The 15016-nt window shown below is 39.4% G+C and overlaps 1 protein-coding gene across 9 annotated transcripts in view; it reads left to right on the top strand.

Annotated features, from left to right (window-relative positions):
* Positions 1-15016, top strand: part of TECPR2 (tectonin beta-propeller repeat containing 2) — a 128591-nt gene that overhangs the window by 58439 nt on the left and 55136 nt on the right. For all 9 annotated transcript variants that reach the window (XM_085889369.1, XM_085889370.1, XM_085889367.1 and 6 more), the window contains 2 exons: positions 5462-5648; positions 10136-10277. In XM_085889369.1, coding sequence (XP_085745495.1) covers positions 5462-5648; positions 10136-10277 — 329 coding nt within the window. The remainder of the gene's footprint in view (positions 1-5461; positions 5649-10135; positions 10278-15016) is intronic.

Genomic DNA, 15016 nt, shown 5'->3' with positions numbered 1-15016 from the left:
AGGAGAGAGTGAAGATATTTCTGAGGATTCTTTATGTTTTAAAAATTAAGATTCAAATGTGCATGTTGGAAACTAAAAAGGTTTTCGCACTCTGTAGGAATTTTTCACATAAATAAATTAGTTATTGTCTAAAATGTAAAAAGAAAACCAAGAGTAAAGATATCTCGTATGTTAAAAGGAAAATAATGGGGTTATACAAAAAGGTACATGTTCGGTGTGTGGCTCAAAAAAGAATGAATTCATCACCAAACACAAATGAGGGGGAGATATACAAAGGTTTTTGTCAGGAAGTAAATTTACAACTGGAATACCAGGGGAATTTCATCTACCAGGGTATTCTTTCTGTGGTCCAGGCATAAACTTGAATAAAAGATTAGATGAGGCTGACAATCCTAAACTGCGGAGCAAACCTATCAATAGGGTTGATGAAGTATGCATGAAGCATACTATTGATTATGGAAATAGCACAACATTGGAAGAAAAGCATGAAGCCGATAGAGAAATGTTGTATAATTTGTCTCTGATACAAAATCCAACCTTGAGAGAAAAAGTTGATAGGTTCATCGTGAAGAAGATGATCAGTGCTAAAATGAAACTTGGGCTTGGAAATTCAGAAAACTTATAGGCTCTAATGATGTCATTAAGATTGAAGAGCAATTAGTTGACGAATTACATAAACCAATAATCACAAAGTTTCATTGAAGGAAGGTTTATTCCAAGGAAGTTGATTATATCTGGTCTGCTGATTTAATTGAACTCAGTAATGATAAGGGGTACAAGTATGCTTTAATCGTTATTGATTTGAGGAGTACATATGTGTGGGTTGTCCCTTTGAAAAACAAAACAGGTAATACTCTTATGTTAGCTTTCCAACAGATATTCAATAAAAGCAAGAGACAACCTAAAAAATTGTGGACTGATGAGGGTACAGAGTTCTACAACAAAACATTTATGAATTTTCTTTAAAATAACATTACATTATACAGCACCTTTAATAAAGGAAAAGCGGTTGTTATTGAGCATTTTAATCGCACTTTAAAAGAGAGACTATATAAAAAATTCACTCAACTTGGTCTCAACAATAGTTGTCTTTAATTCAGGACATTGTGAATAATATAAGTACAATGACACAATTCATACCTCAACGAAAACGAGGCCATCAGAAACATTTACAAAATTAAAATATGAAAAAGAGATTAATGTCAGAAAACCTAAGTTCAAAGTTGGTGATATAGTAAGAATATACAGGTGGAAATATCATTTTGAAAAAGGTTATACCAAGCAATGGACAAATGAACTTTTTAAAATTGTTGATGTCGTCGATACAGTTCCTTGGTTTACAAATTATGTGATTTAAAGGGGGAAGAGATTTTAGGTTCATTTTATTCACAGGAATTACAAAAGACAAAACTAAGCAGATAATACTCATGGGAGCAATAGGTTGGTGCTTCACTCCCCTCTACTATACACCTTTATGGACACTCGAGGACCAAGTCCGAGGTGAAGAACAGGTGGCATTTGCCGAGGGTTTAATTTTAAATATATATAATGTGTGTCAAGGGGGACGTTCTTACATCTGTGAACCCCAAACACAGAATCCTCAACTGAATAGTCCTCAACTGTGAGTGTGTGTGTGTGTGTGTGTGTGTGTGTGTGTGTGTGTGTGTGTGTGTGTGTGTGTGTGTGTGTGTGTGTGTGTGTGTGTGTGTGTGTGTGTGTGTGTGTGTGTGTGTGTGTGTGTGTGTGTGTGTGTGTGTGTGAGAGATAATATAACAGGGAGCATAATCAACCCCAACCCATCCCTAACCCGAATCCAACCCAAACCCAACCCTAACCCTCACATTCAAAATCCCAACCCCAACCTTTAACCAACCCAAACCCTCACATTTAACCAACCAAAACCCCCTAACCCAACCCAAACCCTCACATTTAAAATTTCAACCCCAACCCAACCCTAGCCCAACATAATTTTTTTTTTTAATACGTATTTCAACAATATATATTTTTTAATGTTTTTTTTTTCTCTTCTTCCAATTCTGTCTTTTAAGGCTTTCAGGTTTGATGAAGTAGAAAGGGGGAGTAAGAACTTTCCTGCACTTTCTTCCCAGAACTTTCTTGATGTTGCTCTCATAAAGCACCATCCAACAAAGAACCACATCGATAGGTTTAGATCCCCAAGAGTCTTCTTGGTAGAAACCACATTTCAAGTCTCCAAAATAAACCCAACTTTCCAAGTCTCCAAGGTATAACCACATTCCTGTTGAGTTTCCAAGATATGTATCACATTGTGAGTTATCAAGCCAGAACCCACATTTCAAGTCTCCAAAATAAAACCAACTTACAAAGTCTCCAAGGATAACTCATTTCCTGATTTTTTTCAAAATTTGTGAGTCTCCAAGGTAGGTTTCATATTTAGAACCATCTTGGTAGAACCCTTTTCCCAAGTCTCCAAGGTAGTTATTTAAACCATCAAGACAGAACTCACTTACTGATTTTTTTCAAAATTTGTGAGGTCTCCGAGGTAGGTTTCATATTTAAAACCACCAAGGATAACTCATTTGCTGATTTTTTTTTTTTTAATTTGAGAGTCCCCAAGGTCGGTTTCATATTTAGAACCATCTTGGCAGAACCCTTTTCCCGAGTCTCCAAGGTAGTTATTTAAACCATCACGGCAGAACTCATTTACTGATTTTTACAAAATTAGTGAGGTCTCCGAGGTAGGTTTCATATTTAAAACCACCAAGGATAACTCATTTACTGATTTAAAAAAAAATTGTCTCCAAGGTAAAACTTATATTCTGGTTCATCAAGGTATAACTTGTTCAGTGGGTATTGTCTTGATAACTCACAATGAGTACCATTGATGTAAAACTCTTTTTAAGGATTTTGCGGGTCTCCAAGGTATAACTCTTTGGTTGGGTCATCAAGGTCGAGTTTGTTCTGTGGGTCTTGGTCGCTCACAAGGTCTTCAACCAAACTAACAATTTCGCCCCAAGTTGTGGCAAAAGCAGTATTTTCATTTTGTATTTCTGATACAATTTCCTGTGAGAGAAAATATTAATGTATTAATTAAGTGATTTATTATTATTAGATTATAATTTATATGCTTAAATCAAACTCTGTAAATAGGAAAAGAAAATCTTACCTCAATAGATAAGAGGTTTGAATCCAGTTCATCAACTTGAAGGTTTAGTTCCATACAGTAGTAGAACTCCAAGGAACTCCAAAGTCATCCCACTCAAGCTCAGCACAGCAGTCCATTCTCAGTTAAAGTAAAAATTATGTTTAAATTCAGTCTGGGTTTCAAGCCTTTCAAGAAAGACTGGTGGGTGTGGTTGCCATTGAAAATTCCCTGGGCAAGCCCAGGCAAGCCTTGTGAGTTAGAGATTAACTGGAAAAGATGTAAGAGTAGGTGGTCCTCACAAAAGAGGGTGGAGCTTAGGAAAAGTGGGCAGGGCTTATAAAAAGTGGGCGGATTTATAAAAAAGTGGGCAGGACTTATGAAAAAGTGGGCGTGGATTATGAAAAATAGTAATGTGTGGCTGAGGAGGTGGTCAAATAAGAGCATTAAGAGAAGTTTATCATTTCATTTCTGTACAACAAAGACACTTAAACCAAGAACCATGTGAATATACTCGATGGACATGAATGTGATAAGAAAATGAAGTTATTCCCTAAAGTAGAACATGGGCAAATATTCGTTGGTTCGCTCTTTGAGTGGAATGAAAATATGAAAGGGAAGAAGTGCTTTAATCGGTAAGTCTCAATCTTGCATAGTCTCAATTTTTCATTTGCTTGTATGGGAGGGAAGGGGATAGGTGGGGAGAAAATCGGTCTCCTATTTTGGGCTTTTGGGGCTTGAGTCAGAAAGTTTTTCCCTTTCCCCCCTATTCATTTGAATGGGAGTCCCAGAAACCCCATTTATCATCTACTCACCTCGTTGTCTCTCGCTGCATCTGCACTCGGGGTTGGTGTGCGACAGAAGTTCTTCTGGACCGGTGCGGAACACGCATTCCCACGAGCCCTGGCAAAGTGATCAAGCAAGAGATAATGCACTGACTCTTAAGGTGGGATCGCTCAAGCGGAGCGTCTCCCAAAGCGTACTGGGTTGTGCGGTTGGCTGACCATCCCAGGTGTTAAGAGGCCTTCGTTCTCATCTGCTCTCCTTCCTTCTGGCTAACTAATCTTCATCGGGTTTGTGTGTGTGTGCATGTGATGGCGCCTGTTGTAGCATAAATTATGAGTGTAGAATATATAATGGGATAAGTGTGCTCTGTGTCTGCTTTTGTAATTTGCTTTACTTTTGTTGCACTCCACGAATACCTTGCTATCTCCGCTGTACATAATAGTAAACCCCATTTACTGCACCACTTACCTTTCCTCGCTAATTGGAAATAAATGCTTTTGTATAGAAATGTTCCAGCTCATTTTCATCTTTTCCTTCATTGGTCCAGCATGGTCTATATCCTTGCTTAGTCGAGATGTTATCCCCCAACGATCTTTTTTCCTAGCCGGTACACGCTTGGCAGACCCACTCGGCTGCATCTGATCTGGTAAGGTGATCCGGTTGAGCAAGTGCATACCGAGGGTGTGTTCCCCGGTAATTCGATCACGTGGCCATTTTAGGTAACCAGTTTCCATTCGACGGAGGACCCCAAGTCACGTGGTCGAGTTATTGGCGTTCACGGTCGATTCGTGACCCGTCATGTCACGGAGTTATCTGGGTGCGACGGCCTGCGATTTCGGAGAGTCTGGTGGGAACCCGAGGTAGCCTTCCCCCCCCTTATGACTCGCCCTGACCCTGGTCCGCAACAATATATATATATATATATATATTATATATATGTATATATGTATATATATGTATATATGTATATATATATATATATATATATATATATATATATATATATATATATATATATATATATATATATATATATATATATATATATATATATATATATATATATATATATATATATATATATACATACATATATATTAGAGTTTAATTGTTTTCCCCACCCCACCACTTTCATTGATTGAAGTGAAGAGTGGATAATAAAATCGAAGGTTGAGAGGAGTGTGGCAGGAGAGCACTTAGGGTAAAGAAATGCTGAATGAGGCATGTGTCAGAACAGAGGCAAAATGGGCATGTTCGCTCGCTGAGCCCTTGTGGTGTAGAACTAAAACAATGACATGAAATTCGATAATACACACCAATGAGGTACAAGTAAAATGTGGAAATTGGATGAAAACACAATTAACAACACAGGGATGAAACGATCACAGAAAAACGTGGTGGATCCAGTCCAGAAACTCGGCTTTGATGAAGTTCAAGGAAGCACATATGAAGCAACGTCTAACGTGCTCAGACCTGGAACTGCAAGAGATTGCATATGAAGTTGTATAATTGTAAATAAAATTCCTCTAACACTTACCTGTTTATTTCCTCCAGGACTTAGTGGGGAGCGTCCTTGTTCGCATGGAGTACAAGTGGCCGGCTGTCCCTTGCTTGCGCAAATTGCAGTACGGGGTAGCGTTGTCTGGGCACTGACCTTTGATCCCGCCTTACCTCTATTATACCGTGAAGGCGTTAGCAGTCTCTGCCCACAGGGTGAGAGATGGCTCCCTGACAGCATCAGGTTAGTAATAATTGCTCGTTGACCGCATTCTTCCTCTTTTCATCCAACCTTATGAGCATTGTACATATTTCTTAACATAAAATTCAGTTTAATACAATACAGCACGATCCTTATCTTTTTCGCTCAAGTAAAGTAGCATATTGTTCTTCTTTTTGCATAATCAACAGGTGTAAAACAGAAATTATTGCAAGTTTGATCACTCTGTATGATACATTACACAGTACCCTGGCATACCAAAAGTTTTCGGCCATTTGTAATGCAAAATTTTATTATAAAAGATCATTTTGAGTTTTGTCTTAAAAATATATACAGTAAATAATCCTCGACTCATGCCACGGCCGAGCACATGAGTGCGTGTGTGCGTGCGTACGCTTGTGTGTTCCTTGAAAAATTGAGGATTTACAGTTATATTGGTTGGTCATTTCTGTTTTCCCCTCTGTGTTTGTTAATCTACTTGTCAGCAGAATAACTATATTAAGACGATGAAGGCAGCTGGAATCGCCAAATTTTTTGTTACAGAGCTTCACATTGTGAATGTCTCGGACAAGTTCATCTTTGAGCTCAGAAGTAAAAAAAATCTGAAATTAAAATTATCTCAGTGTTAAGTTTACTTGCATTGTGGCCATGGGTGAAGCTGAAGTTGACGCATGTTTTATCCACTTTTTTGTATACGTAGTCAAGGCTCATGGAAGAGCTAATACACTGAACAGATCAGGATGCAAAATGAACAGTGGAGACACATGGAAAATAAACATGAGAGAGAGGTGGGAAGCACTAACAGCAGAGTTGAAGGTCGAGTTAGGGGAACACCTGGACAAACAAAGGGTGTGGTGAGGGATGGTGGGGGGGGCAGGAGAGGATGCAAAGGGTGGGCAAGATGGCCTGACCCTGGCGACGACCAACACGGATGCAAAATTTGGTGGAGATCCGGCCAGCTCTGTTTTTTTTTTTTCTATGATTTTCAGATGTACAAACATTAATGCATTCATACAGTGGCCTCCATAAGTATTGGGATGGTGAAGTCAAATTTGTTATTACAGCTACACTACTGGTCAAAAGTCTAAGAATACCCCCATTTTTCCAGTTTTTACTGAAATTTAAGCAGTTCAATGATTCAATGTACTCTGAAATTAAAGCATAGAACAAATGAACAATTGCAGATAAAAAAGAAATCATGGAATCGTTTTGTTGAACAAAATTTAATCCAAATTTTTGACTCGTCAAAGTAGCCACCTTTTGCAGATATAACAGCCGAACATACTCGCGGCATTCTTTCTACAATGGAAATCAAATATTGTTCGGAAAGTTCTTCCCAACACTGTTGCAGAAGTTTCCACAAATGTGTTGCACTTGTAGTTTGCTTTGCTTTCACCCTTCTGTCCAGTTCATCCCAAACCAGCTCAATGGGGTTTAATCTGGAGACTGTACTGGCCATTCCATGGTTTGAAGCCTACCGTCTTGTTCTTTTCTTCTAATGTAGTTCTGACATAGCATGGAGTTATGTTTTGGGTCGTTATCTTGCAGTGGGATGAACCCCTGACCAACTAGGCGTAGACCAGAGGGTCCACTGGCAGTGCTTCATGGCGCAGCAAACCTCTTTTTCTTATTTTGCCATCTTAGCAATGGCTTTCTTACTGCCACTTGACCTGTCAAACCTGCAGGTCGAAGTCTTCTCTTCACAATTGAAACTGAGACTTCCTTACTTCGACCAGTGTTGAGCTGTGCTTGAAGCTGCTGTCCTGTGAGCCACCTATCACGCAAGCTGTTGACTCTCAGAAACTTGTCTTCTGATTGTGTTGTAGCTTTTGGCCTGCCAGACCTCTTCCTGTCAGAGTTTCCTCCAGTTTCCAAGTGCCTTTTTATGGTGTAGGAAACTGTACTCACTGACACCTTGGCTTCCTTTTCAATTTCTCTGAAGGAAAGACCTACACTTTTAAGGGCTATAATGGTCTGTCTGTCCTCCTTTGTTAATTGTCTTTTTCTCGCTATTATGATGGCAATATACTACTTCCTCCAGTGCAATATTGTCCAAATAATGCTTCAGAGGGTGGAGCAACACAGTCTGTTCCAACACTGCTTTTATACAGACAGAGGGTTTGTAACGAACCAACAAAAGTTGGGACACCTGTAGGAATTGGCTTAATTTACTTCCATTGCTGCAGAACAGCTGAAGTTGCGAACTCATTACTTATTCCCCTTTGCCTTTTTTAACAACTCTGAAATTTACATTATTTTTCAGTTTTTGGTAACCTAAACTTTATGTTTTTAACTTCTGGCAGTTTACCACTTAGCTTTGTACCATTTCAGGTTATTCACTGGACTTGAACTGCTTAAATTTCAGTAAAAACTGGTAAAATGGGGGTGTTCTATAACTTCTGACTGGTAGTGTATATACTCAAGAAATTTGTATTTGAGATCAAAACATGAATATAAGGCAAGAGTACAGAAGGTTAATTTTTATTTATGGGTATTTATATGGATATGTTTTACCTTAACTCTCTTTATGTTCAGTCCCCCATTTTAGGTAAGCAGATTATGTATTGGAACAGATGAACTTGAGGTAAATTAAAGTAATATATAGGTTAGTGTTTGGTTGCATATCCCTTGCATGCAATAACCTCATTGAGCCTGTGATGCATGACATCACCAAAGTCTTGGTATCTCCCTTTAACGCTGGTTCTACCAACATATTTTACTACCTAATCTTACCAACTGGGGTCTTTTCAGACCCCAACTCAAAAACCACTTTATTTTATAAATCTGCCAAAGTTTCACTTCAATGAATGAACTTGGTGTTTCATTGAGTCAACATGTATAATAAAAATAACTATAAAATATAAAATTAACCTTCCACCTGGGGACTTTTATCACCCCAACTCAGAAGCACTAAATTTCATTAAATCTGCTGAAGTTTCACATTAATAAGGAAACAAATATTTTGATTGGATGATGTTTTAGTGATAATGTCAACAAACATAAACATTTAAAACAAGCAGTCATAGACTGGTACTTACGAAATCGTCAACTTGACCTCTGACCTTGTCCAATAAAAGCTGTCTCTAGAGAAGGTAGCGACACAAACCAGAAGTTTCTACGATGATTCTGTGCCAAACCATGAAAAATCGAATGTTTTGGATGTTTGACCTCACTGTGACCTTGACCTTTGACCGATTTTGACCAAAATCTAATCAGCGCTAGCCATCACCCTCCTGAATCACGTGCTTTAATTTGACATTGGTAGCTTCTTCCGTTCTCGAGTTATCTGTACCAAACCATCAAAAATCGAATATTTGACCTCACTGTGACCTTGACCTTTGACCGATTTTGACCAAAATCTAATCAGCACTAGCCATCACCCTCCTGAATCACGTGGTGTAATTTGACATTTGTAGCTTCTTCCGTTCTCAAGTTATCGTGCCTACAAACACACAAACAGAGTCCGGAAGTGATCAATATACTTATGAAATCTAAAGATTTCGTAAGTAAAAATTGGAGGACTTGCTTGATACAAATACCATGTGAAGTCATCATATATGCAAATTTTTTTTAAAATGAAAACAACTGGGGTCTTTTTGGACCCCAGAAAGGATTTGCTTGTAACTCTGTGCAGCAAGGTGGGATTGAGAAACATCACATATACATCATATATATTTATTACCAGCACATAAAGGTAAACCAACTAATGAAATACATTGTTAAACTAACATAGAAATAACACATCAAAATGTATGCCTGGGGTCCAAAAAGACCCCTGTTCGTCGGACTAGGGTGAGGATGCTTTGTCAAGCCTATACTGCAGCCATTTTCAGTTGTTTGTTTTGAGGGGTTTCTGACTTTCGTCTCCTCTTCAGCAAGTGAAATGCATGCTCCATTGGATTTAAATCAGGAGATTGAGTTGGCCAGTCGGAAACCTTCCACTTTTTTCCCCCATTATGAACTGCTTGGTTGCGTTGGCAGTGTGTTTTGTGTTGGCAGTCGTGTACCCAAAGTACAATTTGTACTTTTTTTTTCAGTTCCTCTTCCAGATGTTCCATATGGAAGAATAATGATATTACCTGTTGAAGGTGTGAGAGTATTAGAAGCACGTTTTCATCGTCAAGTTTGACCTGTAATCAGAAGACTTCATATGGTCTTGTAGTGGTAGTGGTGGTGGTGTCAAGTACTCCTGAGGGTGCACCATGGACTCGGCTTTGTACAACTACATCTGCCTTTGTTGGGTCTATCCTGCCACTAGGATTGTGATGACAATCCAGGATGTTATTTTTCAGATGTTTCATTCAGTATGACTTACTTTGTTGGTTGTTCCAACCTATCTACAAGCCCCTGTATGTTTGTTTGTCTGGGCTGCTATTGTCATGTTACATGCTATTTACAGATAATGTTTATTTTAATTGGGTTAATTTTGAATATATAGTTTACAAGCAAGTAAATTAACAATATTTTATCTTTTGCCTATATTATACTCATTGTTGTTGCATTTCATGCAGTTTACAGCAAGGTGTGCAACCGGTCAGCTTAGCACTGGGGGATGTTCATCTCTTGTGGATGGTTGATACCAATGGACAGGTGTGGTTCCGTCGTGGCGTGACCCCAGATCACCCAGCTGGGGAAGATGACCACTGGTGGCAGGTTTGTATATGGGACAAAAGATTGTTTGTGCACAGACAGAAGGGAGAAAAATTGGGAAGTGGGAGTAGAGTTTCTCCAAATTGCTGTCATAAGTTCATATTATAACAAGAACCTATTGTTCTTAGTGGATGCACATTACACTGGGATTCAATTTTGAATTTGGCTCACTAGTTGCATCATTACGGAGGTGCAAATATGCTACTGATGCAGTGCTCCATAACATTTGGGCATGGATTTGGAAATTCACATCGGGTGCCAGCGACAACTCAGCTCCTTGTTGCAAAATATCTTCGCCATTAAAAGATGTCCATAAACGGCACGTGTCTCCTCCTTTGTGACACCTGCAGAGACATCTTGCTTTTCAGCACATTCGTACAAGTACTACACAAAAATACCATAACAAAGAAAGTTAGATTCATATATCTCAAAATGAAGGGAGCATCCACACGACACTCCCTTTAATCCCGGTCATCACCCACACCAACACCACCTGACTGTTCACCATGTTAAAAGGATACAGGAAATAGAAATGCAAAATCAATATTGCCAAAGCATTGATTGTTTCATTAATCATTTAGAATTATTTTTGGTTGAAATTCACAGAAGCACAACTTTTTTCGAATGTTTCTTTTAGCTCACCTGGAACGTAGTTCCGGGGAGCTTATGGGATGGCGCGTCGTCCGTCCGTCCGTCCGTCCACAAATACTTGCAACTTCTCTGAAACTACACCACAACCTTGATCACCCTGTATGTACCAAAGTTTGCTCAAATAATTTTAAAATCGGGCCCTAAGGGGGTCTACGGAGGTTGCCCCCCACCCCCCTCCCTCCCCAAAGAGGTATATGTTTTCTTCTCAGAAACAACACGCACAGTTTTGATTAAAGTTGACCACAACCTTCATCACCAATGATGTACCAAAGTTTGTTCATGCTAGTTAAAAAATCGGGCTCAAAGAGGATTTACGAGGGTGGGGGAGGGTTGCCCCCCAAAATAGGTATTTGCTATAACATTGGTACCTTTTGCTTATTCCGTCCCATGTTGACTTCCTCCTCAGTGTCATTATTTCTACCAGGTGAGCACCCAGGGTTATTGTCGTTATTTTTTTACATTAATTTCCCGATAAACGTAAAGAGATGAGACAACCAGTTTTAACCTCTCACTTTTAACTTTGGCTGACTCCATGATCTATGTATTACACACAAGTTATAACTTTGACCATTGTAAAAATATCTAGGAGCATCATGACCATGGTTCAGTATTTTAGTTTCTTAATGTACACTTTATTGCCAAAACAATTGGGACGGCACACCTAAACTTAAAATGAACCTTCCAAACCTGCACGTACGTTTTCGTTCTTGCACAGCAAAGCGGCGTGTGCTTTAAAGTGTGCAGTGGGATTTGGAATTCAGCGAGAGTGAAGATGATGGCAGGTAAAAAGCTGACCTGCCTTCAATCTTTAATGATTGTTGGGTTGCAAATTTGATGTATAAGTGTTCATGACATTTCCATCACATTGGACCTTCTCAAGTCAACTGCATAGTTGTTGTCCTCCTTTGAAGGATGCCGATGTTGAAAATAGCACAGGTGCCTGTCCCCAGGCTAGAATTATAGAGATTTTGTGAGAATAACTATAAAGATATCTGGTAAAGAGTAACCCTAACAGAAACACCACCAGCCATTTTAGCATGGATGTATCATTTTTGATTGCTTCTTGACACAATGTATTGTCATCATTCATCAGGACGGTATTACAATGAATATGACTGATAATTATCAATAAAAATTATAATTTTTGAACAACTTTTCAGACTACCAAAATGAAAAGAACAAAGGTGCTGTTGGTGATTTTGCGATGCGAAAGGAAACAAAATTTGTTTTTAAAATGTTCAGTAAATACAACTACAGATGGTATTATTTATTTTGTAATCCTTTTGTGCATCTATAGTGATATAATATATAGAAGCTCATCACAATAAAAACTAGAAGGGCACTCGGTAGAGCACATATAATACCTCCACCACGTGATGCCTGATCCACGAGAACATGTCGGGCCCAATACATTTTTGAAATATCATACAATACAGCACTATATCGTTTTTGGCCCTATCAATGGTGAAGAATCACTTTAAAAATTAAATAATTCTCGTATCCAGAACCCGATTCAGATCTTCAGCAAAATCGAATCAATTCGTCGTTGCGACACATCCAACATGTCCACCAAGTTTCATCCGAATCCGTCCACAACTTTTTTGAGATATCGTGCTATATATCGGTTTCGACCTATCTCTCAATGGTGAAGAATCACTTAAAATATTCTAGTAGTCGGATTCGGATCCGGATCTTCACCAAAATCTAATCAGTTCGTCCTTGTCACACACCCAACTGTCCACAAGATTTCATCCGGATCCGTCCGCAACTTTTTGAGATATCCTGCACACAAACAGACAGACAGACAAACAGACAGACAGAAAGGGGTGAAAACATAACCTTCTTCACCTTCAGTGGCGGAGGTAGTAAATAAATATATAAATCCAGAAACGATACGTCCATTGTAATTTGGCTTGAGCCGTCCATGACACTTCTGATCAGGTGACTCTCTGTCTGATGTCAAATTGATCACCAACGAGGTCGATGAACTGCAATCGACGACAGCACAGCTCCGATCTGGCAGGAAGTGCACAATGAAGGTAGTCGTGGCATACAGTATCTGTTGCTCACAAGCAATGTATTTATGTCAGAAGTGAAAGCGTGGTGCATCATGGAGTGGTTAATATTTGTAAATGTTGTTTTCATCTGATGGATAAGTCTGGGTTTGGCTTCTGTCCATTGATATGATGGTACTGTCTCAGCATTGAACGTTTATGGAGGAAGCTCAATGGTCTGGTACTGTTTTTCAAGGAATGTATTTTGGTGGACATTAAGGAAATGATGAGGGCCACTTCTGACTTTTAGAAAATGATGCAATACTGCGGTGAGAGCTCTTGTGTCTACCAACTTGTCCACACACTTTGCCAGAAGTGTTGTCTGTTCGGTTTGTGGTTGAGGACCATAGCGTTAACAATCTGTTCTGGCCAGCCCAGAGTTCCAACTTAAACCAGTAAAACCATTCTGAAATATCTTGGAATGTCACCTAAAGGCACCTGATGTCCATCAAACGTTTATAGACAAATAGTTTGTGACATTGAAACCCATTTAGAAATTAAGTGATCTTGTTAAGTAATTCACGGGAAAATTTCCTTCACGTCCCAGAACTTGGTAACAGTGTCCATTTCCTATTAATAAAACGTAAGTATTCCACCATATGATGTGAACTCGAATGACATAAACTCGAGAGTGTTGAGGAAGTTGGAAGAATCGGATAAGCGTGATGTTAGCGGATATGTTTAACTACCCATTGGAATGAGGACAGGTACCGGAGGATTGGAGAGAAGCAAATGTAACCGTTATTAACGAAGGTGAAGGTGGTTATGTTTTCACCCCCTTTCTGTCTGTTTGTTTGTTTGTCTGTCTGTTGGGTCGCCGAAATAGGTGACCCTTATTGTCAGTAATTCTGTCTGTTTGTTTGGATGTTTGTTCGTTTGTCATCAGCATAATTGGTAGTAAACATGGGCGGATTTTGACCAAACTCGGGTGGTAGGTACATCTTTTGACCGAGTGCTTTGGAAATTGTGATGGTTGCTAGGGACGCTTTGGTTCCTTAGCAACAACCGAAAAACCTTCAAAATTGGTGCCGTTCACGCAAAATCAATTCCGAAAGCCATTATCCCACGTAGGGTTATGAAATTTGGCACGAATGATCTGCATTTGATGCTCTATCAAATATATTTCGGTTTTTGTGATATATGGAATACTTTACCCGCAGCGCCCCCTACAATTAGGGTATGCGCGAAAATTGGCGAAAATTGAAGGCCCCCTCGCGACCAGGTGAGTGCATTGATACGAATGAAACTTTGCAGGTTCATGGTACTCAATGAGTACTACAACTTTGCCTCAGGACATATTGGCCGATTTTGCTTAGGTCAGGGGTCAAAGGTCAATTAGTGCAAAAATCGATAATATGCGAGAGCTGGAGGTGTCTTCACGCCAAATGCTACTCCTCCTAGGGTTATGGTCGGATGGTCATGAAAATTCACACTAATCGTCTGGAATACATTGTGCACAAACAATCGAGCCGGATTTTCGATTGAGATCTTTGTTCACCCACAGCACCCCCTCGAACTTTGGGGATTTCCGATTTCAAACCGCATTTTCGGTACTTTTCATTCAAATGGATACCGAGTAGTTATCAGTAGATGGAACTGGATGAGATTTGATATGCATAATCTTAAGGTGATTCCCTATCCGCTATATGACATCCATTTTGCTCTGTATCTTATAGTTTCCATGCTTGGCGACCCATCGCCGCCTACCGGCTTGTCTGTCTGTTTGTTTGTTTGTCTGTGTGCACGATATCTCAAAAATGTTGCCGATGGACCCAGATGAAATTCTGTGGACAGGTTCGGTGTTTGACAAGGACGAAATGCTTCAATTTTGATGAAGATCCGGATCCGGATCTGGATACGAGAATTATTTATTTTTTAAAGTGATTCTTCACAATTGAGAGATCGGGCCAAAAACGATATAGGACAGTACAGCATGATATTTCGAACATGTATTGGGCCCGATATGTTCTTGTGGATCAGGCCTTACGTGGCGGAGGTATGCGCTCTACCGAGTGCCATTCTAATTTCATATAGGAT

Source organism: Eptatretus burgeri, chromosome 7 (assembly GCF_056783735.1).
Source record: "Eptatretus burgeri isolate ZD-2024b chromosome 7, Ebu_testis_v1, whole genome shotgun sequence".
Classification (NCBI taxonomy): Eukaryota; Metazoa; Chordata; class Myxini; order Myxiniformes; family Myxinidae; genus Eptatretus; species Eptatretus burgeri.
The sequence above is the reverse complement of the archived record's forward strand: the minus strand, read 5'-3'. Positions and strand labels throughout refer to the sequence as shown.